Source organism: Opisthocomus hoazin, chromosome 26 (genome assembly GCF_030867145.1).
Source record: "Opisthocomus hoazin isolate bOpiHoa1 chromosome 26, bOpiHoa1.hap1, whole genome shotgun sequence".
NCBI classification, from domain to species: domain Eukaryota; kingdom Metazoa; phylum Chordata; class Aves; order Opisthocomiformes; family Opisthocomidae; genus Opisthocomus; species Opisthocomus hoazin.
Genome location: NC_134439.1, coordinates 6,752,156 through 6,776,564, shown reverse-complemented (window position 1 = coordinate 6,776,564; position 24,409 = coordinate 6,752,156). Strand labels below are relative to the sequence as shown.

At 60.7% G+C, this 24,409-nt stretch overlaps 2 protein-coding genes across 7 annotated transcripts in view; both read right to left on the bottom strand.

Moving 5' to 3' along the window:
- Positions 1-560: 560 nt before the first annotated feature.
- Positions 561-9,584, bottom strand: ITGA2B (integrin subunit alpha 2b). Of its 3 annotated transcripts, XM_075443609.1 has the most exons (30): positions 9,416-9,584; positions 9,204-9,334; positions 9,027-9,124; positions 8,789-8,954; positions 8,669-8,718; positions 7,501-7,546; positions 7,180-7,308; positions 7,046-7,093; positions 6,393-6,436; positions 6,220-6,279; positions 5,930-5,982; positions 5,624-5,817; positions 5,276-5,458; positions 5,140-5,185; positions 4,953-5,057; positions 4,775-4,830; positions 4,529-4,680; positions 3,966-4,079; positions 3,145-3,215; positions 2,916-3,063; positions 2,746-2,838; positions 2,558-2,637; positions 2,392-2,466; positions 2,211-2,313; positions 1,970-2,122; positions 1,780-1,890; positions 1,560-1,673; positions 1,228-1,335; positions 1,030-1,152; positions 561-726 (listed from the first exon to the last, which is right to left on the bottom strand). In XM_075443609.1, the coding sequence occupies exons 1-30, from the start codon at positions 9,571-9,573 to the stop codon at positions 631-633; spliced, it is 3,108 nt and encodes a 1,035-aa protein (XP_075299724.1). In that variant the 5' UTR covers positions 9,574-9,584; the 3' UTR covers positions 561-630. The 3 variants fall into 3 exon arrangements, with proteins under 3 accessions (XP_075299724.1, XP_075299722.1, XP_075299723.1); XM_075443607.1 differs by having other exon boundaries at positions 1,030-1,335; XM_075443608.1 differs by having other exon boundaries at positions 1,030-1,335; positions 2,392-2,457.
- A 1,475-nt stretch (positions 9,585-11,059) lies between these two features.
- GPATCH8 (G-patch domain containing 8) overlaps positions 11,060-24,409 on the bottom strand; it is a 58,858-nt gene continuing 45,508 nt past the window's right edge. For all 4 annotated transcript variants that reach the window (XM_075443703.1, XM_075443707.1, XM_075443705.1 and 1 more), the window contains 2 exons: positions 17,530-17,660; positions 11,060-17,125 (listed from right to left, as the gene is read on the bottom strand). In XM_075443703.1, the coding sequence (XP_075299818.1) occupies positions 13,276-17,125; positions 17,530-17,660 (3,981 nt within the window). In that variant the 3' untranslated portion in view covers positions 11,060-13,275. The remainder of the gene's footprint in view (positions 17,126-17,529; positions 17,661-24,409) is intronic.

Sequence of the window (24,409 nt, the reverse complement as noted above, 5' to 3'; positions counted from 1 at the left end):
ATCCCCCCCCCCAGCACCCCGGGCGGATCTGACACCCCAGTACCACCCAGTACCACCCCAGCTCTGCACCCCCCCGGCACCAACCACCCTGATACCGACCCCCAGCACCGCCACCACCTCCCCCCCCCGCCCTGGCACCCACCCAGTACCAGCCCCCCCCCCGACCCCCACTTTCTGCCCCCCCAGCACCCACCCGCCAGAGCCTGCGCAGAGGCACACGGGCCCCTGGGGCACCCCAGAAGGCACACGGGGGTCCCCAAAAGGCACCCCCTGTCCCTATTCACCCCCGTGTCTGTCCTGTCCCCTCCCAGAGCCCCCCCCGTGGCGCAAGGTCCTGGGTGGGGGCACCCCCATGTCACCGCATGGGGACCACCATGGTGCCAGGCAGAGATTTATTGTCCAGGGGCAGCGGTGGGGTTCTGGGTCCCCCCGACACCCAGGGGTGTGGTGACAGGGGGCTGGGACAGGGGTTTGGGACAGGGGTGCTGGGACCCCCCGACACCCAGGGGTGTGATGGGGCTTGGGACGGGGGTGCTGGGCCCTTCCGGCACCCAGGGGTGTGGGGACACGGGGGCTGGGCTGGGGGACACACTGTGGGGTGGGGGCGCAGGGGGGCCCCAGGGCACCCCGCTAGCCCTGGGCACCCCCCGTCTCCGGGGCCTGGCCTGGCACCGGCTCCTGCCCGTCCTCCGGGCTGGGCGGCCGCGTCCGCTTGAAGAAACCCATCTGGAAGGGGGACGGGGTGACAGCCCACCCCGGGGACCCCACGGCATCACCCCATGGGACCCCACAGCGTCAGTCCCCAGGGACCCCACAGCATCGCCCCACGGGACCCCACGGCATCGCCCCACGGGACCCACAGCATCACCCCACGGGACCCCACAGCATCACTCCAGGTGCTGCCCCCCACCCCCCAGGGCTGGGTCCCCCACTTCATGGGTGCCTCCAGTGCCACCAAAGTCCCAGCCCCACGGCGGGGTGTCACCGGTGTCACCGGCACCCGCAGCCTCCCCGGCCCCGCCCACTCACCTTCCACAGGAGGAGGATGAGGAGGGTGAGGAGCAGGAGCCCGGCGAGGACCCCCACCACCACCCACCACACCGGCACGGCCCCCTCGCCCCCGGGGCTGGCGCGCATCACCTGGGTGACGGCCTGCGGAGGGACAGGTGGGTGACACCGCCACGCCACGACCTGTCCCCGCGTCCCCGCCGCCCGCGGCCGCCCTACCGTGGCCTCGCCGGCGGGCAGGACGCGGGGCCGGAGGCGGTAGGGCATGGCCGAGGTGTTGAACCAGGCTCGGGACTGGATGAGGAACTGCTTGAGGAGGTGTTCCTCCTGGGGACGGACGTGGGGACACGTGGGGACAGACATGGGGACACGTGGGGACGCAGAGGGACGCGTGGCGACGCGGCGTCCGGGGTGCTGGCAGCCAACACGGCGCCCGTGACCCCGCACCCAGCGTCCCCGCGGCTCCTCTCCACGGGTCCCCAGGTCCCGCTGGGCGGGGGGGGACACGGTGGGGACCCCCCGGGGACGCGGTGGCCCCCCGGGGCGGGTACCTGCTGCAGGGTCTCCATCCAGAGCAGGGCGCGGACGCTCACCAGCGCCCGCTGGTCCTTGGCCAGGCTGGGCACGCGGCAGGCGATGGCCACGCACGCGGCGCTGCCGCAGTCCTGCGCGACACGGCGGGCGTCACCCCGACCCCCAACCCTGGGGGGAAAACCCCCCCTCCCCACCCCAACCCGCACCCGTCGGGGGCTGCGGGACCCCCCCGCTCACCACGGGGATGGGGTCCTCCAGCCCGGCTCCCGGGGGGTCCTCCGCCGCCCGGCGCTCCCGGCGGTGGGTGCCGTTTCGGGGGGCTGCGCCCGTGGGCCGGGGGATCTCCAGCTGGGAGGAGATGGAGGTGTGGGGGGGGCACCGCCTTGGCACCCACCCATCGCCCGGTGGTCCGCGGGCAGCACCCTACCTGCTGGGGGTTGAGGGCGGGCGGGGGGGCGCAGGCCGTGCCCCCCTCGGTGCCCAGCTCCAGCAGGTAGAGCAGGATGCGGCCGCCCAGCCGGTGGGGGACGGCGAGGCGCAGGGTGACCCCGCTGACGGTGCCGGGACCCTTGTTGTGGAGCTGCGGGAGGGCGCAGCGGTGACGCCGGGGAGGGGTCGGCGGGGACGGACCCCCCCCACCCCGAGCACCCATGGGTGCAGCTCCCTACCTGGTAGACGTGCTCCACCTTGACGCCGTGGTCCTCCAGCCGCCGGCTGCCCTCCGCCCCGCGCCAGCTCGCGGGCAGCACCGTGGCGGCGGGCAGGGAGGTGCTGGCAGCAGAGGGGGGGTCAGTGTCCCCCCGTGTCCCCCCCCCCCCCCCCGGTCCCCAGTGACCCCCAGCCGCTCACCCTCGCAGCTCCATCACCGCCTGCACCTCCACGGGCACCGTCACGGACGCGTTGGCGGGGCGGGGGCTGTTCTTGCTGCGGGGACGCGACGCGGTGAGTTTTGGGGACGCGTCGGGGCCACCGAGCCCCAGGTGGGTGGGGGGCCGGGGGGGTGGCACGGTGTCACCTCCGCAGCTGGAGCTGGAAGGTGACGGCGTCGCCTGCGTCCTCCAGCCCGGACACGCTCAGCTCCAGGTCCACGGCGATCTGGGGGGCAGCGGGAGGGGGGGGTCACCCACCACCACCCCCCAGCCCCGACACCAGGGTGATGGGCTCAGGGGGGGACCACACCCGGGGGGGAACCCCCCCCCTCACCTGGGCACCCGCTTTCATGGGGTTCCCCAGCTCGCAGAGCACCCCGCGGCTCCCGTTCTCCTTCCTGGGGTTGCAGCTCGGCTTCTCCTGTCCCTGCGGGATGGGGACTCCTGCGGTGACACCTCCCGGACCCCCCGTCGCCCCCCCCCTCCCCCGAGCCGGGCACCCACCGGGACGCTGCTGCGGGCGGCCTGGTAGTGGGTGCCGGGGGGCAGCTGCACCCAGAGCTCGGCCTCGAAGGCGCCTTCGCCCGCGTTGCTGGCGCGGGCGCGCAGGGACAGGGCGGCCTCGGCGCCCACCAGCAGCCGCCGGCTGGGCCTGGGGACGCGGGGACACGGGGACAGGGCTGGCACCCCGGGGCGACGCCGGGCGCCCACCCGCGCCCAGCCCAGCGCTCACGTGTCGGCGGCCAGGCGCAGGTCGGGGACGCAGAGGTTGTCCTCGCCGCAGTCCTCCAGTACGATGTGGGTCTGGGGGGGGACAAGGGGGGGACAGGGGGACGGTGGGGACAGCTGGGGGTACTGGGGGGACATCCTGGGGAGGGATTGGGGACAGAGGGGACATCCTGAGGGATGCTGGGGACAGTGGGGGGCACAGAGGGGACATCCCAGGGAGGGACTGGGGACAGTGGGGAGTACTGGGGGGACATCCCAGGGAGGGACTGGGGACAGTGGAGGGTACAGAAGGGACATCCCAGGGGGGTGACTGGGGATGGTGGGGGGTACTGGGGGGACATCCCAGGGAGGGACAGGGGACAGCGGAGAATACTGGGGGAATGTCCTGGAGGGTGACTGGGGACAGAGAGGGGTACAGAGGGGACATCCCAGGGAGTGACTGGGGACAGTGGGGAGTACTGGGGGGATGTCCTAGGGGACTGACTGGGGACGGTGGGGGGTACTGGGGTGACAACCCAGGGAGGGACTGGGGACAGTGGAGGGTACAGAAGGGACATCTCAGGGGGGTGACTGGGGATGGTGGGGGGCACTGGAGGCCCCACCCGAGGAGGGAGCAGGGACAGCGGAGGGTACGGGGGGGACATCCCGGGGACAGCGGGGAGGGCAGGAGCCAGGGAGGGGTTGGGGACACTGGGGACAGGGGACGGGGGTGGCAGCAGGTGCCCCGAGCTGGGGGTGCCCCCGCGAGCCCCTGCCCAGCCGTGGGGACGTGCCCAGCCCGGGTGGCCTCGGCGGTGTCCCCAGCGCGGCCGCGTCCCCCCGTACCTGCGCCTGCACCAGGGTGTCCCCGTAGAGCACCAGCCCCGCGGCCCCCCCGGGCAGCGCCAGGCCCAGGCTCAGGGCCACCGGGCTCAGCTTGTCCCTGAAGTCCGACTCGTCCTGGGGACACCCGCGGGCAGAGCACCCCGCTGAGCACCCCGCACCCCGCTGTCCCCATCCCTGTCCCCACCCCTGTCCCCATCCCGGCCAGCGATGCCACTGTCCCCATCCCTGTTCCCCCACCCTCCTGGGGCTGAGGACGACATCGTCCCCATCCCTGTCCCCATCCCGGCCAGGGACACCTGTCTCCATCCTTGTCCCCATCCCAGCTGGAGATGCCGCTGTCCCCATCCCTGTCCCCATCCCAGACAGCAATGCCATTGTCCCTGACCCTGTCCCCCACCCTCCTGGGACTGGGGATCCCACTGTCCCCATCCCTGTCCCCATCCTGGCCACCGATGTCACTGTCCCCATCCCTGTCCCCACCCTGGCTGGTGATGTCACTGTCCCCAGGCCTGTCCCCCCCCTCCCGGGGCCGGGGACCCCCCGTCCCCCCGTCCCCCCCATACCCGCAGGTAGGCGGTGAGGTTGTGGCAGAGGGGGGGTGACCCCGGGGCCAGCGCCAGCGCCCCGCGCCAGGACGGCTGGTGGCCCCGCAGCAGCAGGACCCTCCGCGACAGCCGCGGCTTCAGCCGGTCCAGCTGCAGCTCGGCGTCCAGCTCTGGGGGCACAGCGGGCGGGGGGACACGGGGTGACACCCTGGTGACACCCCAGCAGTGCCACTTGTCCCCCTCCCCGGTGCCGCTGGCACTCACGGATGCTGGGGGGGATGTGCTGGCCCGTCACGCTGACGCACAGCACCACGGGGAAGCTGCGAGGGGGACAGCACCCGGGGGTGCTCAGGGACCTGTCGCTGTCCCCGGGCGCTGTCCCCACGCCGGCGGTGTCCCCGCAGTGGTGTCCCCACCGCGGTGTCCCCACCCCGGGGCTCACCAGCTGACGCGGGTGCCGGATTCGGGCAGGACGCAGTCCAGGACCTCGGGGTGCAGCCCGTCGGGGACGCTCAGCTGGGCCCGGGCCACCACCACGGGCTGTCCCCTGGGAGAGGGGACAGAGCTGAGGGGACAGGGGACAGCAGTAGGGACCCCCCGGGCTGTGCCACCGCGGGACGGGCACTCACCGGTACACGGCCACCTTGGCCGCCCCGTAAGCCCCCACCAGCAGATCTGCGGGGACAAGCAGGGGGTGGGTGACGGGGTGGTGGCAGCGGGGTGGCACGGCGGTGGCACGGCGGTGGCCGGGTGACAGGGCCCTACCCGGGTAGCCGTTGCCGTCCAGGTCAGTGGCACCGCGCAGGGCGAAGCCGAAGGCGGCCGGGCCGGGGAAGGGGCTGTCGAGGCGCTGGGTGGGCACCGGCGTCAACCCCTCGCTCTGCCCGCGGAAGATGAGGACCTGCCCGCTGCCACCGTCCCCACCCAGCGGGGCACCCACCGCCACGTCTGGGGACCGAGGGGACGTGAGAACCCACCGGGCTCCCCACCCCGGCACCGCCACCCGCCCGGCTGCCCCTGCCTCAGTTTCCCCAAGGGTTGAGGTGGGCACCGGAGGGTGGCGGTCCCCTGGCACAGCCCCCTGCCCCCCACCCCACGCCAGGCCGGTGTTACCCCCGTAGCCGTCCTTGTCCAGGTCCCCGAGGCTGGCGATGGCGGCGGCGAAGCGGCCGTAGGGGTGGGTGCCCGTCAGGGTCTGGGGGGGCCGGGTGAGGGGCCGCTGCCCCCCGCCCAGGTAGAGGTAGAGGCGTCCCACCTCGCCGCGCCGGGCCATGTAGAGGGGGGCACCCACCAGCACGTCGTCCCGCCTGCGCCCGGCGCGGGGGTCAGCGTCCCCGGGTCCCAGGGGTGCGCCAGGCGGGGGGCAGCACCCTAGGGTGGCCCCGGGGTGGGGGGGACACACACAGTCCCGGCTCTCACCCGTCCCCGTTGACGTCGGCCACTGCCACCGTGTGCCCGAAGTACGATGCCACCTGGGAAGGGGCAGGGTGGGGGGGTGGCACCGGGGTGGGGGGGATGCGGCGGGTACTGGGGAGCCATGGGGTGGGGGTGCAGGGGGGCTGGGGAGCGCTGGGGGGACAGCCGGGAGTGGGGGGTGACGGGGCGATGGGCAGGGTGGCAGCGGGGAGCCGTGGGGTGTGGGAAGGGGGCGGTGGGGTCAGGGGGGCAGTGGGGGTGCCGGGGGGGGTGCCGGGGGGTGCGGGGGGCACCTGCTCGCTGGCGATGCCCCGCAGCCGGAGCAGGGTCCTCCTCACGCTGAAGATCTCCACCTGCCCAGAGCAGCCTCAGGCCCCGGCCCCGCGGTGCCACCCCGGGGTGCCCGGCCGCAGCGGTGTCCCCACCGCCGGGCACCCCCTCCCAGCCGGGCAGCGGCACCACTCACCTCACCCCTCGTGTTGCTCTTGTTGGGGACCCCCACCACGTACTCTGTGGGGGGCGAGAGCCCTGAGTGACCCCGCCGTGGCGTCGGGGTGGGCATGGGGGCACGGGGATGGGCATGGGGGCACAGGGATACCCCTGGCACTGGGGTGGGCATGGGGGCACGGGGATAAACCTGGTGCTGGGGTGGGCATGGGGCACAGGGATGGGCATGGGGGCACGGGGATGGGCATGGGGGCACAGGGATACCCCCAGCACTGGGGTGGGCATGGGGGCACGGGGATGGGCATGGGGGCACAGGGATACCCCCAGCACTGGGGTGGGCATGGGGGCACAGGGATGGGCATGGGGACACGGGGATGGGCATGGGAGCACAGGGATAAGCCTGGTACTGGGGTGGGCATGGGGGCACGGGGATACCCCTGGCATTGGGGTGGGCATGGGGGCATGAGGATGGGCATCGGGGCATGGGGATACCTCTGGTGCTGGGGTGGGCATGGGGGCACGGGGGTGGGCATGGGGGCACGGGGGTGGGCGTGGGGGCACAGGGATGGATAGGACTCCTGAGCTGGCACAACCCGTGTCAAAGAGCCCTTGGGAGGGGGGGGCACCCCAGAACTCAGGGGTGCCCGGGCCCCCACGCCCGCCTGGCCCTACCTTTGGTTTCGGGATCGCCATCGAACTCGCCCACGGCCACCGAGTACCCTGCAGGGAGACGGGCACCGGTGACGCCCGCCGTGCCCTGGCACGAGCCGGCTACGGGGCCGGGCTGCCCCACGCCCACCGCTCACCCCGGTACCCATCGTCGTAGTCCGTGGACATCTGCTCCTCCGTGGGACGCCCCGGGCGCCCCGGCCACAGCAGGGACGTGCCATGGAAGCGGGTGAGGATGGCATCCACCTCCACCACGTACAGGAGCCCTGGGGGACAGCGGGGCGGGCGTCAGCGCTGACAGGGCACCCGCTGGCACCCACCTCGGGCTGCCCGTGCCGCTGAGGGTGGCACGTCCAGGGGTGCCCCATCCTGGGTGCCCTCCTCCTGCCGTGCCCACCCAGAGGTCGGTGTCCCGGGACCAGCCGGCCCGGGCGGCAGTGCCCGGCGGCAGCACTCACCCATGAAGTAGTACCCGCCGGGGGCACCCAGCACCAGCGTGCCGTCCTGCCGGGTGAGCTGGCGTCAGCGTCCACCCTGGGGGACCCCCTCCTGGCATCCCCACCTCAGCATCCCCCTCCCTGGCAGCTCCCACCCAGTTATCCCCCACCTCAGCATCCCCCTCCCTGGCATCTCCCACCCAGTTATCCCCCACCTCAGCATCCCCCTCCCTGGCATCTCCCACCCCACCCAAGCACCCCCCACCCAAGCACCCCCCACTCGAGCATCTCCCCCCACCCAAGCATCCCCCTCCCTGGCATTTCCCACCCTGGCATCCCCACACAAACATCTCCCACCCAAAAATCTCCCACCCAGTTATCCCCCCCCAAGCATCCCCTATCCAAGCATCCTCCTCCCTGGCATTTCCCACCCTGGCATCTCCATCCCAGCATCTCCCACCCAAGCATCTCCCACCCTGGCATCCCCCACCCAGCATCTCCCACCCAAGCATCTCCCACCCAGTATCCCCCACCCAAGCATCTCTCAGTTCTCCCCCACCTAAGCATCCCCCACCTCAGCATCCCTCTCTCTGGCATCTCCTACCCTGGCATCGCCACCCCAGCATCTCCCACCCAGTTATCCCCCACCCCAGCATCTCCCACCCAGTATCCCCCACCCCAGCATCTCCCACCCAGTTATCCCCCACCCCAGCATCTCCCACCCAGTATCCCCCACCCCAGCATCTGCCACCCAGTTATCCCCCACCCCAGCATCTCCCACCCAGTATCCCCCACCCCAGCATCTGCCACCCAGTTATCCCCCACCCCAGCATCTCCCACCCAGTATCCCCCACCCCAGCATCTGCCACCCAGTTATCCCCCACCCCAGCATCTCCCACCCAGTATCCCCCACCCCAGCATCTGCCACCCAGTTATCCCCCACCCCAGCATCTCCCACCCAGTATCCTCCACCCCAGCATCCCCCACCCAAGCATCCACCACCCAGTTCTCCCCCACCCAAGCATCTTCCAACCCAGCACCGCCCGCCCTGGCATCCCCATTCCAGCATCCCCACCGCTGGCACCCCCAGCCCGACACCCACACCCAGGTACCATCCCAGCTACACCCTCTGCATCCCCGTGGGCACCCCCGGGCCCCCCCCCGAGCACCCCGAGCCCCCCCCTCTCACCGGGGCGACGGCCGCGCTGAAGCCGATCTCGCAGTAGCGCATGTCATAGGCTGCGGGCGCAGGGCAGGGTCAGAGCGGCCAAGAGTGGGGGGCACCCGCCAGCCCACCGCCCGCCCTCACCGTAGTGGCTGTCGCGGTAGGTGCTGGCCATGAGCTGGCTGCGGCACGGCGAGAACCACGCGACGCGGCGCAGCGCGGCGTCACCCACGAAGCAGGCGCCCGTCGGGGTGCGGAAAGCCTCGTGCTGCCGGTCCACGGCGTTCCAGTGCTGCAGCGGGGCGCAGGCCTGGGGACGGGGACGGGGACCGGGTGGGTGCCCGCCGCCCGAGGGTGCCCACCCACCCGCCGCTGCACCCACCACCAGTTTGCCGTCCCAGCTGGTGACGGACGCCCCGAGCCACTGGTGAGATTTGTAGGTGTGGAACCTCAGGGTGCCGCGTGTCTCCGTCTCGTCCCCTGTGGACATGGGAGAGGGGGACTGTGCCGGTGGGTGCTCCCCGCCGCGCCCACCCATCGCCCCACGGCCCCCACGCACCCGCGGCGTCGATGGGGAGGGGGTGGCAGGGGGTCTCGCCGGGGGGCCAGGAGCAGAGGAAGACGGCGCCGGGCTGGGTCACGCCGGGCTGGGAGGTGTTGGCGCGGGGTGCGCCCACCGCCACGCTGGGCCTGGGGTGGGCGCAGGGGGTGTTGGGGGGGGGCACACATGGGTGCCGAGCCCTGCCCCAGCCCCCCCCGGTGTCTCCCTACCCGCCCTCGGTGGTGTGAAAATCCAGGGCGAAGCCGAAATAGCTGCCGGGGGGTCCCTCGTAGACGGCGGGGGGGTCCTGGAGGAGCCGCAGGGCGGGGGTCCAGCGCAGCCCCCCGAGGAGCCCCAGGGCCCGGAGCAGGGCGGCAGCACCCGCCATCGCCAGCCCGGAACGCGGCCGCAGCCCCGGCCCAGCCCGGCGTGTCCCCCGCTTATCTGGGGGGACGCAGCTGGGGGCGGGGGACACGGGAAGGGCCCCCCCGTCCCCACAACCTGGGGTGTGGGGGTGCGGGGGGTCAGTGCCAGCGGGGGACACGGCCGGGGCTCGGGGGGACACGGCCATGGCGGAAGCGGCACAACCGCCTGCGCCCACCGCGCTCCTCCCGCCTGCCTTCGCCCCGTCCCCTATCTCGGGGTGCAGGCGGCCGCGGCCCGGCCAGCGGAAACGCGGCGGGGAGGGGGCACCCCGCGGGGCCTCGTCCGTCGTCCCCAAGGTCCCCTCGGGAGCCGGCACAGGGCAAGGGACGCCCGGCTCCCCGCTGTCACCCTGCCAGCACCGGGCGCTGCCACCCAGCGCGTCCCCCCGCCCAGGGCAGGGGCACCCCGAAAGCCTCCCCGGGGGGCGAGCAGGGCTGGGGCGGCCCAGGCACCCAGCACCAGTGCCACCAGTGCCACCAGTGCCACGCAGGGCAATAGCAAGGGGACGGGTGCTGGGTGGGGGGCCAGCCCGCAGCCGGGGGTCCCCGTCCTTGGCGGGGGACAAGCGCCCCGGCCCAGCCCTGCTGCGAGGCCCATGGGAGCCACGCATCCCAAACCACGGGTCCCCTTCGGCTTCACCCCCTCGGGGATTAATTAAACGCACTCAATTAACGCCGGGGGCTCCTCTGGCCCACCCAGAGCCGGTGGTGGGCGAGGCTCGGGAGCACCCCGCTGCGAGCCAGCCCCCCGCGCCGAAACGGGGGGTTCACAGCTTTAATCTCACCCAGAGCTGGGGTGGGAAGCGGGGCAGGGGCCGCGGGGGGCACAGGGGGTCCTGGCTGTGCCCAACGCTGGGGCTGAGCCCGCGCCCTTGGGGGGTCCGGAAGGGTCTGGTGGGAGGAGGGTGCAGCAAGCCCACCCCCAGCTCTGTTTCTCTCCCCCATCCAATTCCTTCTTCCCCATTTCTACCAGGCTCCCCGGCACCATCCACCCGGCCAAGCGCCCCCAGGGCCCCCAAAAGAGGAGAGCCCGGGCACGGGGGGCACACCCCGCACCCCAACCCTGGCAGGGCTCAGGGCTTCCAATCTTCATCCTTCAGCCAAGTGAGGATGATCAGCTACGAGAGCAGCGCCCGGGCTCCTCACCAGCAGCACCCGCCGGCCCTGCGGCGTGCGAGCCCCAAAGCCGCAGCGGGTCAGGAAAGGAGTTTCTCTGAGGGCTCCTTCCCAAAATAACGTCCTTCAAAAAAACCCAAAATTCAGCGTACATTTTCTCCGTACCCAGCTCAGTGCCTCCTGAGCCAAGAATTCCCATTAAAAGCAGCTTCACTCGACGCTCCCCGCGCCTCATGCCGGTATTTTGGGAAAAAGGCCCGGGTTCCACCGCCGGCGGGCACAGGAGCTCCGAGCCAGCTCACGCAACCACGCGTTTGTTTTTTTTTCCACAAATCATTGGTTTATTAGAAAGGTGTTTTTTCCCCTCATTTTACAGCATATATATATATTTATAGATATATCTTTTGTGACAAAGTTAAATACAATCTGTTTATGCTTGTTAAGTAATGATCGGTTAATTATTTTCAGCACTGTTCTGGAAGCCAGCCCCCCGCCGGCAGCGCGAAGGGTGCCAGAACACGCACGCTGGATCTAGAAGCTAACGAAGCTCAGCACTGAGACGTTAACACTGTGTTCTGTTAATTATTTACAGAGAAATGGAATCCCTTTTTTCGACCGCTGTGTTTCAGTCCAACCTGCCCAAACGCTGAGTTTCTCGTCTGCCGAGTGAGGAAGCTGGGAGTTCCCGATCCTCTGAATCTCCCGGGTGCCCGGGGAGGGGACAGGGACGCCCGGCAGCCAGCACGTGCTCCGTGTCCCCCGGCCGCCCGCCTGCTCCGCACGGTGCTCCGGAACCGCTGCGACACGCGGAGGGCCTGAACGCGGACCAGCCCGGGCAGCAGCAACGCGCCCTGCGGAGCTGGGGGACGGAGCAGCCCCCGGGTGGTGTTCGCTGCAGCCAGGAAGGCAGAAACCCTCATGGCTCTCCCCGGGCTTCGCCCCGAGCGCCTCGCGGGGCAGCGGGGCAGGGTGCTGCGGGTCTCCCTCCGCCAGCCTGCAGCGAGCCACGCAGCCCGGCTGCGCTGCCAGCGCCCGTTCAAACACGGGGTGCGGGGGGAGAAAAAAGGGGGCAGAGGGGTTATTTTCTACTCTGGGAGACCACCCAAACTCCTGCCGCTCCCGAGCCTGCCTCCAGTGTCGGTTCCTGCCGGCAGCTGCCCAGCGGGACGCGGAGCGCGCCCAGCTGCTTCCCCCGCCACGCCGTGGGCTGTCACCGCTGTGGGCCACGCACCTCGCCTGGGCCAAGGCTCACATTCCTTTCCGTCTGCAAAATGCTAAAGGAAGTTGGCTTATTTTACATGTTATAGTACATAAAAACTTCAAAAATACATGAGCTTGGTAAAATATACATGCTTCGTCGCTTTGCATCTAGCTGGAACTAGAAAGTGGAAGCTTTACAAGGGTCTCATTTCACCTACAGCAAACATATTTACACAAAAGCCACCAGGACGAGTACCACTGAAAGAACGGGCCGTAAAAAATATTATTGCAGTATACTACAAATGTAACCTTTTTATATGAGCTACAAAAAGCAGCATCTTTGTTTACAGAGTTCAGTGCAATTCTTTCCATTAAAAAAAAACTCCCATAAATTAATAAGGAAACCATCAGTATCACAGAGGGAAGAAGACACTTCACACACCCCGGCCGCTCTCCCCGTCCTCTGTATTGCTTCAACTCCTAAAGGGATTTTCCTTCTCTCGCATCCCAGCGCCTCTTTGCCAACACCACAACAGATGGGAGCCAGAGTGACATTTTTTGAGCAGCCAAAGCCCAGACTGACCCCACGCAGCGAACCGAGGGCGTGTCTCCAGTGCAGGGTGCCCCGTGGGCGCAGGCCTCGTGCAGGAGAACGCTAATGCAGGATGGAGAGGGGTCGGAGCTCGGAGCACACGCGCGGCTCCTCGCTTCAGCTCTAAGATCAGACCTTGCTTCCACCTTCGCTGCTCCCACCAAGATAAAAATCCCCAAATATGCAGCGGTAGGGTGCCAAGAAATCTCCTGTAATGCCTGAAAACTGGTACTGGCCCAGCCAAACCAAGAGTGGTACCGCCCTTCCATCGCCCTCCTCACCAGGAGCCCCAGCTGTCAGTTACCGAACGCTTCATCACTGATTGCGAGCCAGATCCAATCATGCTGACCATTTTAATTAGACGACCTCATTAAAAGGATTTTGAGAGACCTATTAGTGTGTGTGAAATCTCATTTATCATATACAAGGTGGCAGAAGGCAGACGACCAAGTGTACGAACCCAGGGAACACAACGCCCTTCCAAGCGCCTGGCCGGGCTACGCGTGAAACGGTTCTTGCAGGACAGAGCGCTGCTACGTGCACGCAGGCGTGGGGACACGGGACCGTCCCTGGTGGTGGATCTACACAACGCTCGCAAACCGACCCGCCGCCTGCTGCTGCCCTCCAGCCTTCCGCTTCTTTGGCTGCTGAAGAGTGAAAGGAAATTCTCCGGCCTCACCTGCCAGCTGGATCAACTTCAACCCCTTCCCAAAACGCAAAATATTCTCCTTCCGCTCAGGTTACTTCGTTTTGTCCTTCATGTGCCGTGACTGGGTGGATGCTGCAAGTCCTGTCCTGAGAAAATGGGGTGCAGCAAAGGGTGCAGATGCAACGCCGTGGCGGCCGCGGCGGCAGCAGGTCTCGGGGCGAGGAGGGTGGGATAAAGAGCGTGAGGAACCGGGTGAAAAGTAAAGGGCCCCGGATGGATAGCTGACGCCGGAATGATGTGGATGGGGTGGCTGGCTAGAAACGTGGCGGGGTGCCCTGGAATAATCGAGTGGGTCAAGTGGGATAACGAGATAGGAGTCAGGTGGGGCTGGGGTATGTGATGAACCTGAGCGAGCGGCTGGGGATGGGGGTGAGGGTGAATGCCGATGGCAGCGGCGGCCGCGGCAGCGTGGTGCTGCAGGATGGCGTGCTGCACGGTGGTGATGGAGGTCGCCGATGCCGCCGCCGGCTGCTGAATGTGGATGGGCTGCAGGGCAGGCGCCGCCGGTGCCAGGGCCGCCGAGGCGGGAAAGGCCTTGACCTGCTTGGCCAGGAGCTGCTGCTGAATGTGCTGCTGAGCGGCCTGCTGCAGCTTACTGTATTTCTCCATTTCTTCGGGCGTAAAAGTGATCGGCTGGCTCTCGAGCGGCGCTAGAGAGGAATCTTCTCCTCCTTCCCGATCCCCTTCGATGCTGGGCTCCCCGCTCTGAGGCACGTAGCCAGGAAAGTGCTCGACATCTGGAACCAAGGGCATCATGTTGGTTTCCACCGGGACCGGCTGGCTGCCCCTGTCCATGGGTTCTAGCCCATCACCATCGCTCGGATCCGAGAGGAAGTCGTGCGGCATAACCAGATCTCCAGAACCAAAGCACTCAGGGAGCGCCGGCGCTTCAAGGGGAATGGACGGCATCTCCACGGCAGGTTCATCACGTTTCTGCTCATCCAGGGGTTTGTCCTGAATTACCATCACCACTTCTTCCAGGAGAGACTGGCCGGCCAGCTGAGCCTCCTCAAGGCCTTGGGAAACATCCTCGGAATCCGACAGCTCTTGCTCCTCGCCCCTCTCCAAACCAGAGTCTTCGTATCTTTTGGCGTTTGGTTTCCGAACGGTGGGCAGTTTCCCAATCAAGGGGAGAACCGGTTTGTTGCCTAAGGAAGGAGGAAGTTTCGGGCCAAAGTAGCCCTGGGGAGGATCTTTGAGCTTTATGCCCACCTTGTTGGCCCCTGCCATCATCTCATCAGCGAGGCAGGGCTTCTTCTCGACCTTCCTGGATTGAACCTTTTCCAGGAGAAGCTTTGCAGTGACGGAGTTTTTCTCCTCTGGGCTGCAGTCACCTTCCGAGGCCCTCCCCGTGCCAGAGCCGCTGCTGTTTTGGGAGAGCGAGCCAGATCCTTTCAGATCCTCTCCTTTGCCGTCCTCTTTCTTCAGCGAGGATCCTTCACTTCGGCCTGTCTGGAAATAGTGAGGAGACTGCGAGCGATAGATTTTGGACCTGATGAAGTCTCTTCTCCCGGACCTCCTCTCCTCGGGGCTCTCATGGCCTCGAGAGCCCTTTCGCGAGAGAGACCTCTGCGAGTGGCTCCTCGCACTGCGGCTGCGATCCCTGCTATAGCTGCGGCTCCGTTTCCAGCTGTGACCCGTTACGCTTCGGCTTCTCCTCTTGCTCCGACTGCGGCTGCAGCTGCTGCTGCGTGTTCTGCCCCGGCTCCTTGTCCTTGACCTACCTCGAGGGTGGGTTCGGCTCCTGCTTCGACTCCTCGACCTGCTCCTGCTCGAGCTGTAGTCATCCTCAGAAGAGGAGTACTTGCGCCGCTTCGATCTGTGATTTGAGCTGTTGTAGTCCGAGTCATCCTCCGAGTCGTGGGACCGCTTCGAGTGGCACCTCGAGTGGTCACTGTAATCGCTGTAGCTGTCGTCGGAGTAGCTTCTCCGACGGCTGTACCGGCTGTGGTCCGAGGAGGCATCGGAGCTGGTCGAGTAGGACCTGGGAGAGGAGAGCTCCCGCCCCGACCTGGAGTGGCTCCGGGAGCGGTCGCTGCCGGAGTCGTAGTCGTCGCTGTACTGCGAGGGGGATTTCTGCCGGCAGTGCTTCCTGTGAGCGCCCTCGTCGCTGTCGTAGTCCCCGCTGCTCTGCCGGCTCCTGCGGCTGGGCCTGCCCAGGGACGGAGCCGGGCACCGTCTCCTCGGAGCAGGCAACTGCTGCAGCTCAGCCTTGTGTTTTTTGCTGCCATGCTCTTGGCAGGAGTTACCACCATCCTCTTTTTTACCGCTGCTTCCCTCTTCGGCAGACAGAGACTTCCTCTGGGACTCCTGAGAGCACCGCTTCTTCTTCGGGAAATGGCTACAGTCTTCAGGCAGTTCGGTTTTCAGCGCCCGTTCCGATTCAGTAAAAAGAGAGGATTTGCCTTTTTTGTGCCTGCGCCTTCTCCGTTTCCTGGGTTTCTCTTCCCCCAGGTCAGCTTTTCGGCCCTTCTCGTCAGCTTCCTCCTTGTGTTTACGTTTGTGTTTGCTGGACTTTTTGTGCTTCTTTTTCTTTTTGTGTTTATGGGATCTGCCAGATCTATTCTTACTGGTTATGCTTCTGCCACTGTCCTCTCCCTCTCCCTTACTAACACTTGCCAAACTGGACTCCTGCTTGTTCTGGGAGCCACAGGTGGACAGAGATTTGTTATCCATTTTTAGAGCAGAGCTGTTGGCTAGGCCTTCTGCCTCCCTGGGTTTGCTTATCTCCCCAGATTCTGTGCTCTGAACGTTTTCTTTGCAAACACCCCCCGGATCCTTGGATTTCTCTGCCCCTTTACCTTTAGCATCTTTGTTGCGAGAGAGCTTGAAATCAAAATACAGGGGGTTACAACTGTATGAAACAGACGGTTCTGCTTTGGTAAATATGAGCAGCTCTGAAGGCCACTGGAGAGTCGTGCTCTCATCTTTACTCAGAACGGGAAAAAAAGGTCCTGTCGGATGCTTTGGTCCTTCAGTGGCATCTTTACAGCCCGAGCCAGGCTGAGCCACTTCTTTAGTAGTGTCTGGCTCGGGGAGATTGCTCCCTGCAAGACGCTTGCTCTCCTGCATGCTCGCACTTTCTGGGACTTCTTTCAGTTCTGTTTTGCTCTGCTGAGCTGCAGTGTCAGTAGTACTCTGCTCCTTCTGCTGCCCCGCGCCCTCGGCAGCCTTCTCCGTGTGCTTGCCGGGTTTGGGTTTTGGAGAATTACCCTTTTTAACTTCATGCGTAGTTTTTTTGTTCACATTTTCAGCTTCCATTTGTTCAGTAGACTTCATGAAAAGCAGGAATTGAAAATTAGGCTTTACTTTACAATGGGCTGGGGGAATATAGTGATAGTATTCCGGTTCAACTGCCATTGGTCCTTCTTCTCGTCTCATCTTTTTTAGTTTAGATAAGGTAGTGGCTAGAGACCCGCTATCTTTGTCATGCTGGTCATCTTCCTCCGCCTTGCCATCAGAATTATTTGTGCTTTCGCCCTCGCCAGATTTCTGCAAGCTCCCTGCATCTGAAGACCCTCTCTCATCACCTTTTGCTCCATCAGTAGAACCTGATTCTTCTACTTGGTCCTTGAAAACAGAAGCTATGGTCTCAAGTTTTACCGGAGTCTTCTTGGCAAACGAAAACGACACGCCTATCTTCTGCAGGGGAGTTCCCAAAGCACTCTTGATGCCAAAGCTGATGGCTTGCGCTGTCTGGATGGGCATTTGGCTCGGCATAACAGTGCCACCGACCTGCCCAGTGTTCAGGAAACCTCTGTCCATAGTCATCTCTGTGGCTTGGCCAGAGGTCACCTGCATGAAAGAGCTGCTGTTGGCTGCAGAATCGTCATCATCTCCACCTTCCTCATCCACGGCCACCGTGGTGGTTCTGAACATGGGTCCACTTCCAGGAGCACTGTATGAGCAAGTTAAAACAGAGAAAACAGTTGACTGCCAGTTGTATACCTCTGGTTTCACGCCTGATCTAAAACAATCTCGTACCCATTTCAAGTACTCTTATATTCAGAAATACACATTAAAATAGCGTTAAGTAGCCATTTAGTATTATTAAAAAATTCATATAACAGAATAAAAGTAGTATTGGTGGATAAAGCAATTTTCGGATGCTCTGGACTACCAGTTTAGTGAATTAATTCCTACCAAAACCACAGCAAGAGGCCCAACTTCAGCGTGAAGCTTTGCCCTCAAAACTCGAGCAGGATTACAAGAGCAAGAAGGCCAGCGCAGCGAAGGGCCGCAGTCCCGTGCAGGACTCTCGCACACACGCTCCCCGAGCGCTCAGGGATCACCTGCACTCACCATTCAGGCTGCCTTCTCTGTTCAGCCAGTTCGTGTAGACGCCGGAGGGCCTTCTCCTGCTTCCTTTCATCTTTACGTGATCTTGAGGAGACATTGCGAGCAAATTCCCTTTGCTTGAGATCTTTCAACCTCTGAGGCAAAAGAAAGGAGGAACAGATTAGATAAAAGCGGTTTGTGGTGAAGTGTCCAAAAGCATCTCTTTGCTGTAGCACTGGAAAGTACGCTTTCAAGGCCCTCCCCAGGAACGTTTATTGAGCTAGGATGGAGCAACAGCATCTTAGCTCAACAAACCAATGGAGCACATTGCCGTCCTCCCAGGAGCTAAACGAAGAGACAACTGCTGATCACTTTTGGCTACGACTCCAAGTCTGCGTATATACATTTCCAATCAACACTACTGTTTTCTTTAGCATGTACAATAAAGCTGATTTCAAAGCAACAAGCAAATTCTGGAAGGAAAAGGAAAAAAAAGACTGTTTAATTTGCTGCTTTTGCAGGGTGCAAATGTACATGACAAACAGTGCATGACAGAAGTCTTAATAGCATGGGCCAAAGAACAGAAAGGGATTAGCTGGTGCAAGAGAGTTACCCAGGTATTATGTCTTACAAAAGCAATGTACAAATTACATTGGAGAAGGTGCCAAAAATCCCATGCAGATGATTCCGGTAAGCAAATAAATAATGCAACATACACCACAAACAGTTACTTGCTTTCCTGACAGTAGTTCTGTGACGGCCTCTCAGGGAACAAAATGCCCTAAAATGCAGTGGGGTCTTTGGGGGTTTAATATTCTAGCAGGCAGAAACACTAAGTTCCCCAGAAATCTTATCATAGGAGGAAGTAAACCCAAACCCAAGGAATTTCAAATATCATAATGCCACTGAGGAAATCTAGGTATCCAATTCTAATAGCAAACATCCAAGACTTCAGAAAATTTCTGGAAGTCCTTGTCTCAAAGCACTAGGATAAGAGGCTGCTGTTTCTCCTTTGAATACATGTGAAAATTTACAAGGCACTTTGTTACGGTGTTATACAGAAGTTTCAGTTACAGAAAGCAGAGAGAAAGACCTCTACCATCTTAAGGGATTCATTTTTCTTTTTTTGGTGCATGATTTGAAACCCTTTCAAAAGGCCCGATTCCAGAAAGCATCACATGCCCAGCTTTTGACAAAGTTTCATGTTGTCTGGGTATTTCATGCAGGGCCTGAAAGACTAGCAGTACTCAAAGCAGACAGTCACTTTGAAAAAAATCCTTCTACAAGACGTACAAATCCTTGGTGAATTCTAAATACACCTTCCGGCTGGCTCTGCCTCTTTAACGGAGCCAAGTCGGACCGGTACACACAGAAACAGTGGATGTGGAAACTAACCCCAAGTTCACATGAGAGGAACTGAAGCTGGCCCAATGTAAAGAGAACATTGCTTTGTGAAAAAGGGGAAGATTCGACAAGACAGAGGATTCTCTTACCTAATCATATTTACTAAATGTGGTTGAGCGTTATCAAAATCAGAGGGGAGGACACACAAAGAAGATACAGCTATAGACACCAGTAGAAAGAAACTCACTCTCGTGATCTGGACTCCAAAATTAGAAGGGTTTGCTTTCAATACATCAGCTGAAAACGTCACATCACAGAAAAAAAAATAAAAATATAACAAGAGTGGAAGAGAGAGAAAAGAAAACAAACAAGCATTACTAGACAGGCTCTCGGTGTGTCTGCGAGCTATTCTACGGAGAAGGAGCGGAGCCAGCGAAGCTACGGGACCGAGCTCAGGGAGTCCGGAGCAGCAGGGGGACGCACGTACACACACACACACGGACACAGCAATGATCCCACCTGGAACCACAGAGCTACTTTCACCAGGACAAGTAAAGGGCTCAAGGGTTTTGTGGTGTATGTTAAACGTTGAATAGTAAATTTTTTTTTTTTGAGAGGGAGGGAAAAAAAAAACCTGGACTAGGCAATGCTATCAGCTTTTTCATGCTGATTTAAAAAGCACATCTAAAATGCTCCAGGAAGCGAAAGTCGCCAACAGCTGACCAAACTATTCAACTGGGGCTTGATGCCAAGTCTCTAGATCACTCATCCATTTGGAAAAAAGTATGACCCAGCTATTTACAACAGACATGAACTGTGACCTTTTACTTTAAAGAGGAAGGTACAACGGTGCACTCGGAGACCCACCTCCACCCCCCAGCCTTAAAGCATCTCCCGTGAAATAGAACGGGCTCCAAGCCTGTTGATAATGATGCAGCTGCCCATGATGCAATCCTGCCTTCACTACAACGGACATTTTTTCATGAAAACAGAATTAAATGCTCATTTCCTTAAATGCTGACCTTTCTGTGTCCCTGATCCCCAAAGCCTCCTGCTCTCTTACTGTTTACCACTTCTAAATTAGAAGCATTGAAGCAATATTCAATATTGGGGGGAATATTGCCACCACGGATGAGGAAAAGGCTGAGGTACTTCATGCCTTCTTTGCCTCCATCTTTAACAGTCAGACTGGTTATTCCCAGGCTAGTCAGCCTCCAGTGCTGGAAGCTAGGGAAGGAAAGCAGAACAAACCTTCCACAATCCAGGAGGAAGCAGGTAACGACCTGCTGTGCCACCCGGACGCTTACAGTCTATGGGGCCGGATGGGATCCACCCATGAATGCGGAGGGAGCTGGCGGAGGAGCTGGCCAAGCCACTCTCCACCACCTATCAGCAGCCCTGGCTAACAGGGGAGGTCCCAGATGGCTGGGGGATCGCCAGTGCAACACCCATCTACAAGAAGGGCCGGAAGGAGGATCCCGGGAACCACAGGCCTGTCAGCCTGACCCCGGTGCCGGCGGAGATTACGGAGTGATTCATCCTCAGTGCGCTCACCGGGCACGTAAAGCACAACCAGGGGATCAGGCCCTGCCAGCATGGGTTCATGAAAGGCAGGTCCTGCTTGACCAACCTGATCACCTCCTATGACCAGGTGACCCGCCTAGTGCATGAAGCAAAGGCTGTGGATGTTATCTACCTGGACTTCTGTAAGGCCTTTGACACTGTTCCCCACAGCATCCCCCTGGAGAAGCTGGCTGCCCATGGTTTGGATGGGTGTGCTCTGCGCTGGGTAAAGAACTGGCTGGATGGCCGAGCCCAGAGAGCGGTGGTGAATGGAGTTAGATCCAGCTGGTGGCCGGTCACGAGTGGTGTTCCCCAGGGCTCAGTTTTGGGTCCGGTCTTGTTTAACATCTTTATCAATGATCTGGATGAGGGGATTGAGTTTGCAGAGGACACCAAGCTGGGTGGGAGTGTCGAACTGCTTGAGGGTAGGAAGGCTCTGCAGAGGGATCTGGGCAGGCTGCATCGATGGGACGAGGCCAGCCGTATGAGGTTCAACAAGGCCAAATGCTGGGTCCTGCACTTGGGACACAGCAACCCCATGCAACGCTCCAGGCTTGGGGAAGAGCGGCTGGAAAGCTGCCCAGCAGAAAAGGACCTGGGGGTGCTGGTCCACAGCCGGCTGAGCATGAGCCAGCAGCGTGTCCAGGTGGCCAAGAAGGCCAAAGGCATCCTGGCTTGGATCAGGAATGGTGTGGCCAGCAGGAGTAGGGAGGGGATCGTGCCCCTGTACTGGGCACTGGTGAGGCCGCGCCTGGAGTGCTGTGTTCAGCTCTGGGCCCCTCACCACAAGCAGGACATGGAGGGGCTGGAGCGTGTCCAGAGAAGGGCAGCGAGGCTGGGGAGGGGTCTGAAGAACAAGTCTGATGGGGAGTGGCTGAGGGAGCTGGGGCTGCTCAGTCTGGAGAAGAGGAGGCTGAGGGGAGACCTTATCACTTTCTACAGCTACCTGAAAGGAGGGTGTAGTGAGGGGGGTGTTGGTCTCTTCTCCCAGGTAACGAGCGATAGGACGAGAGGCAATGGCCTCAAGTTGCATCAGGGGAGGTTTAGACTGGATATTTGGAAAAATTTCTGTACTGAAAGAGTGGTCAGGGACTGGACCAGGCTGCCCAGGGCAGTGGTGGAGTCCCCATCCCCGGAGGGGTTCAAAAAACGTGTGGATGTGGCACTTGAGGACATGGTTTAGCAGGCATGGTGGGGTTGGGGTGACGGCTGGACTTGATGATCTTAGAGGTCTTTTCCAATCTATGATTCTAAGTGAACTACCCTGATGCGCTGCAACTCTGGAATACGCAAGTTCTAGCTACGCTGGCTTCTGTGCCTTTTAAGACAATAAACCACTAACCATGGCTTCAAGAGTGCTGAGAATTCATTACTCCCCAAATTGGGGAAATCTTTGCTGATTTTACAAAGGACTCTCAGACCTCAAGGCTGAGTTTCTTTTTGTTGCACAGGGGCCAGAAGGAAGAAGGGTCTTGCTGCGTATGCACAGGATAGAAAAGCTGCAGAACAGCCCCATGCCATCTCCTTGGAAAGGCAAAATACGGAACACAACGTAGCCCAGCATCTTTGACTGACCACAAATGACACATCTACCATCAGAAATGATTTCTCAGGTTTGCAAGGAGCCGACTTCCAAGAAACCTGGCTGGACTGCATTATCCTACGTAAATGCAACCTGGGGCAGGGGAAGGAGGGGTGACAGAAGACCAGACTGCTCATCTGTAAAAACAAATCGCTACAGGAACAGATGCAGAAGGCTACATTTGCAGGCAAATCATTAACAGTGAACTTTTAAAACGGCCAGAAGCTTTCTAAATATCGTGTCAGAGCAACCCTTACTTCACGAGATGCTCTGAGTGTGTAATTGAATCCAGTAATTTATCTGTGCAAGGAATAGCAGATAACCAGCTAACTACAGCTGTGCCTACCCTCCTTCCCCAGCCCTAACTGGGGTGAAGCAATTAAAACCCTCTAGTACAATTTCGCAGTAGTAAAAGAACTGTACCGAAGCAACGAAATGCTTTTCAGCATACTCCAGGTCTCAGCCTTCCCAGAAATCTATTTGAATTAAATTGATATTTAAGCTAGGCTTACACTATAGAAATATCCATCTAATCCTTGGGCAAGCGTTCATTATTGTAATCCCCCCAAATCTCTAAATTACTTTTTGGACTGCACCATATGCGTGGGTGTTCGCAGCGGCTGGACAGCCACGGCAGGCAAGTCGCACAGCTGCCCATTCACCCCCCCAGCAAAGAAATTTAAACAAGGATTTAATGTAGCCACTCAGTCATCCTCAGGGAGCTCCTCCCCACCAACTAAGGAAAAGGAGCCCTGGGAACCCATCTTCTTGGGGCAAAACCAGCCTCCTTAAGTCTTCCTACAGTGCTCAGCAAGACTCTTAATTTCTTCAACAGGATCAGGACCACCACCCCATATTAAATCAAACATATAGCTTCATGCTATTACAGGATTTAAAAATTAGGAAGCATTTTTTCCTTGATAGGCAGTGTGTTTTCTGAGGAAGCAGAATGCTTTTCTAAGCAGCAATGCATCTCCAGACTGCAGGATGACGGTGACTGTGAAGCCAGGAAATATGATTCTGCTGGTTTACCACTTTTGCTATAAGAATGGTCACATCCATAAGCCCAGTGACCAGCAAACAGGGTCACAGAAATCACAGGCACTTTAGTAAAGTTTGTCCAAATCCCTGCATACTAGAAGCAGTACTGCACTACCTCAAGCCTTCCTTCAGCTTGGTACTGTGCTTTATTAATAGCTGCCACCCACCTCAGCTCTGTAACAAAGAATAGTATTTTAAGGTTTTGAGGCTTGTTTCTAACAAAATTATTAAGAAGTCGCCCACTTTCAATGGGAGTGCAAATCGAGCTCTTGAAGAACAGGTTTTGTAGCAAATCAGTTCTCCAGCACAAAGAGAGCTACAGTAATGGATTATCTCCCCATGGCTGCATAGCTCAGGAGGGGCCAAGCTGGCATACACCACCATTACCTCGCAATTCTCTGCCAATCGGCTTAAATAAGCTGCACTCCCGCATCATTTAAAAGCCTCAGAGATCGCCCATCACAGACACGTGAAGGTGGTTAAATAAAAGGCGGACGGTCAGGATTCAGAAACTGTTGTAACAGGAAGAAACTCAGCGCATGCTGTGGCAATCACACACCAGATTTTGCTGGTGAGATCGTACCGAGGTAAGACCTCCCCAGTTCCGAGCTGGAGTGCGCTGCTTTTCGGGTTCAGGACCAGCGGTAAACAGATTTTCTCAATTTAAGTTGACAAAGCCATGCAATTTCGCTGAACTGAGGCCCATTTAAGAGACTCTGTCTAAAATTGCAGAGCAGACAGAGCTCATGTTATTCTCGGAATCAAAAAAGCACCCCGTTACACTGCTTTACTAGACCTGAAGATCTGGGACTCTGACAACAAACCTTATGCTCAGGAGAGGGGGACAGCCCGGATCCCCGTACAGTGAGATTTCTGCATTGGCCTGAGACAGGAGGCAGCTCATGTGACAGCACAATCCCATTAGAGCCTACTCCTCCCCTGCTTTTGTTCTCAAGCTTCTCTGCCAATCCCTATTAAATAAAATAATAATGTACTTTTCATTACACGCCAGCAGATTTCTGGCTTTCTGAACTTTTGACATATGCTCCATTCTTTGCCACAAAAGCTTCTGGGAGCGAAGAACACCATTAGCTAAATACGAGCTCAAAGGATGGCAACCTTTATAATTCTATATAAGTGAGAACACAAGCTCTGCTTATTTTTGGTAATCAACATTCTTTGCACGCTTGTAAATGAAGTGAAAAGAGCAGAGGGGAAATGGCACGCAACTGCAGTTTTATTTCATCTTAATTTCTTCCCTGACACTTCACTTGCAACTTGGGAAGATAGACCAGGCGTTAACGCAACACAGATCACCCACCGACAGGTCCACCTGCCCTTCAGGAGACTGGCATCGCTCGGAATCACCATGTC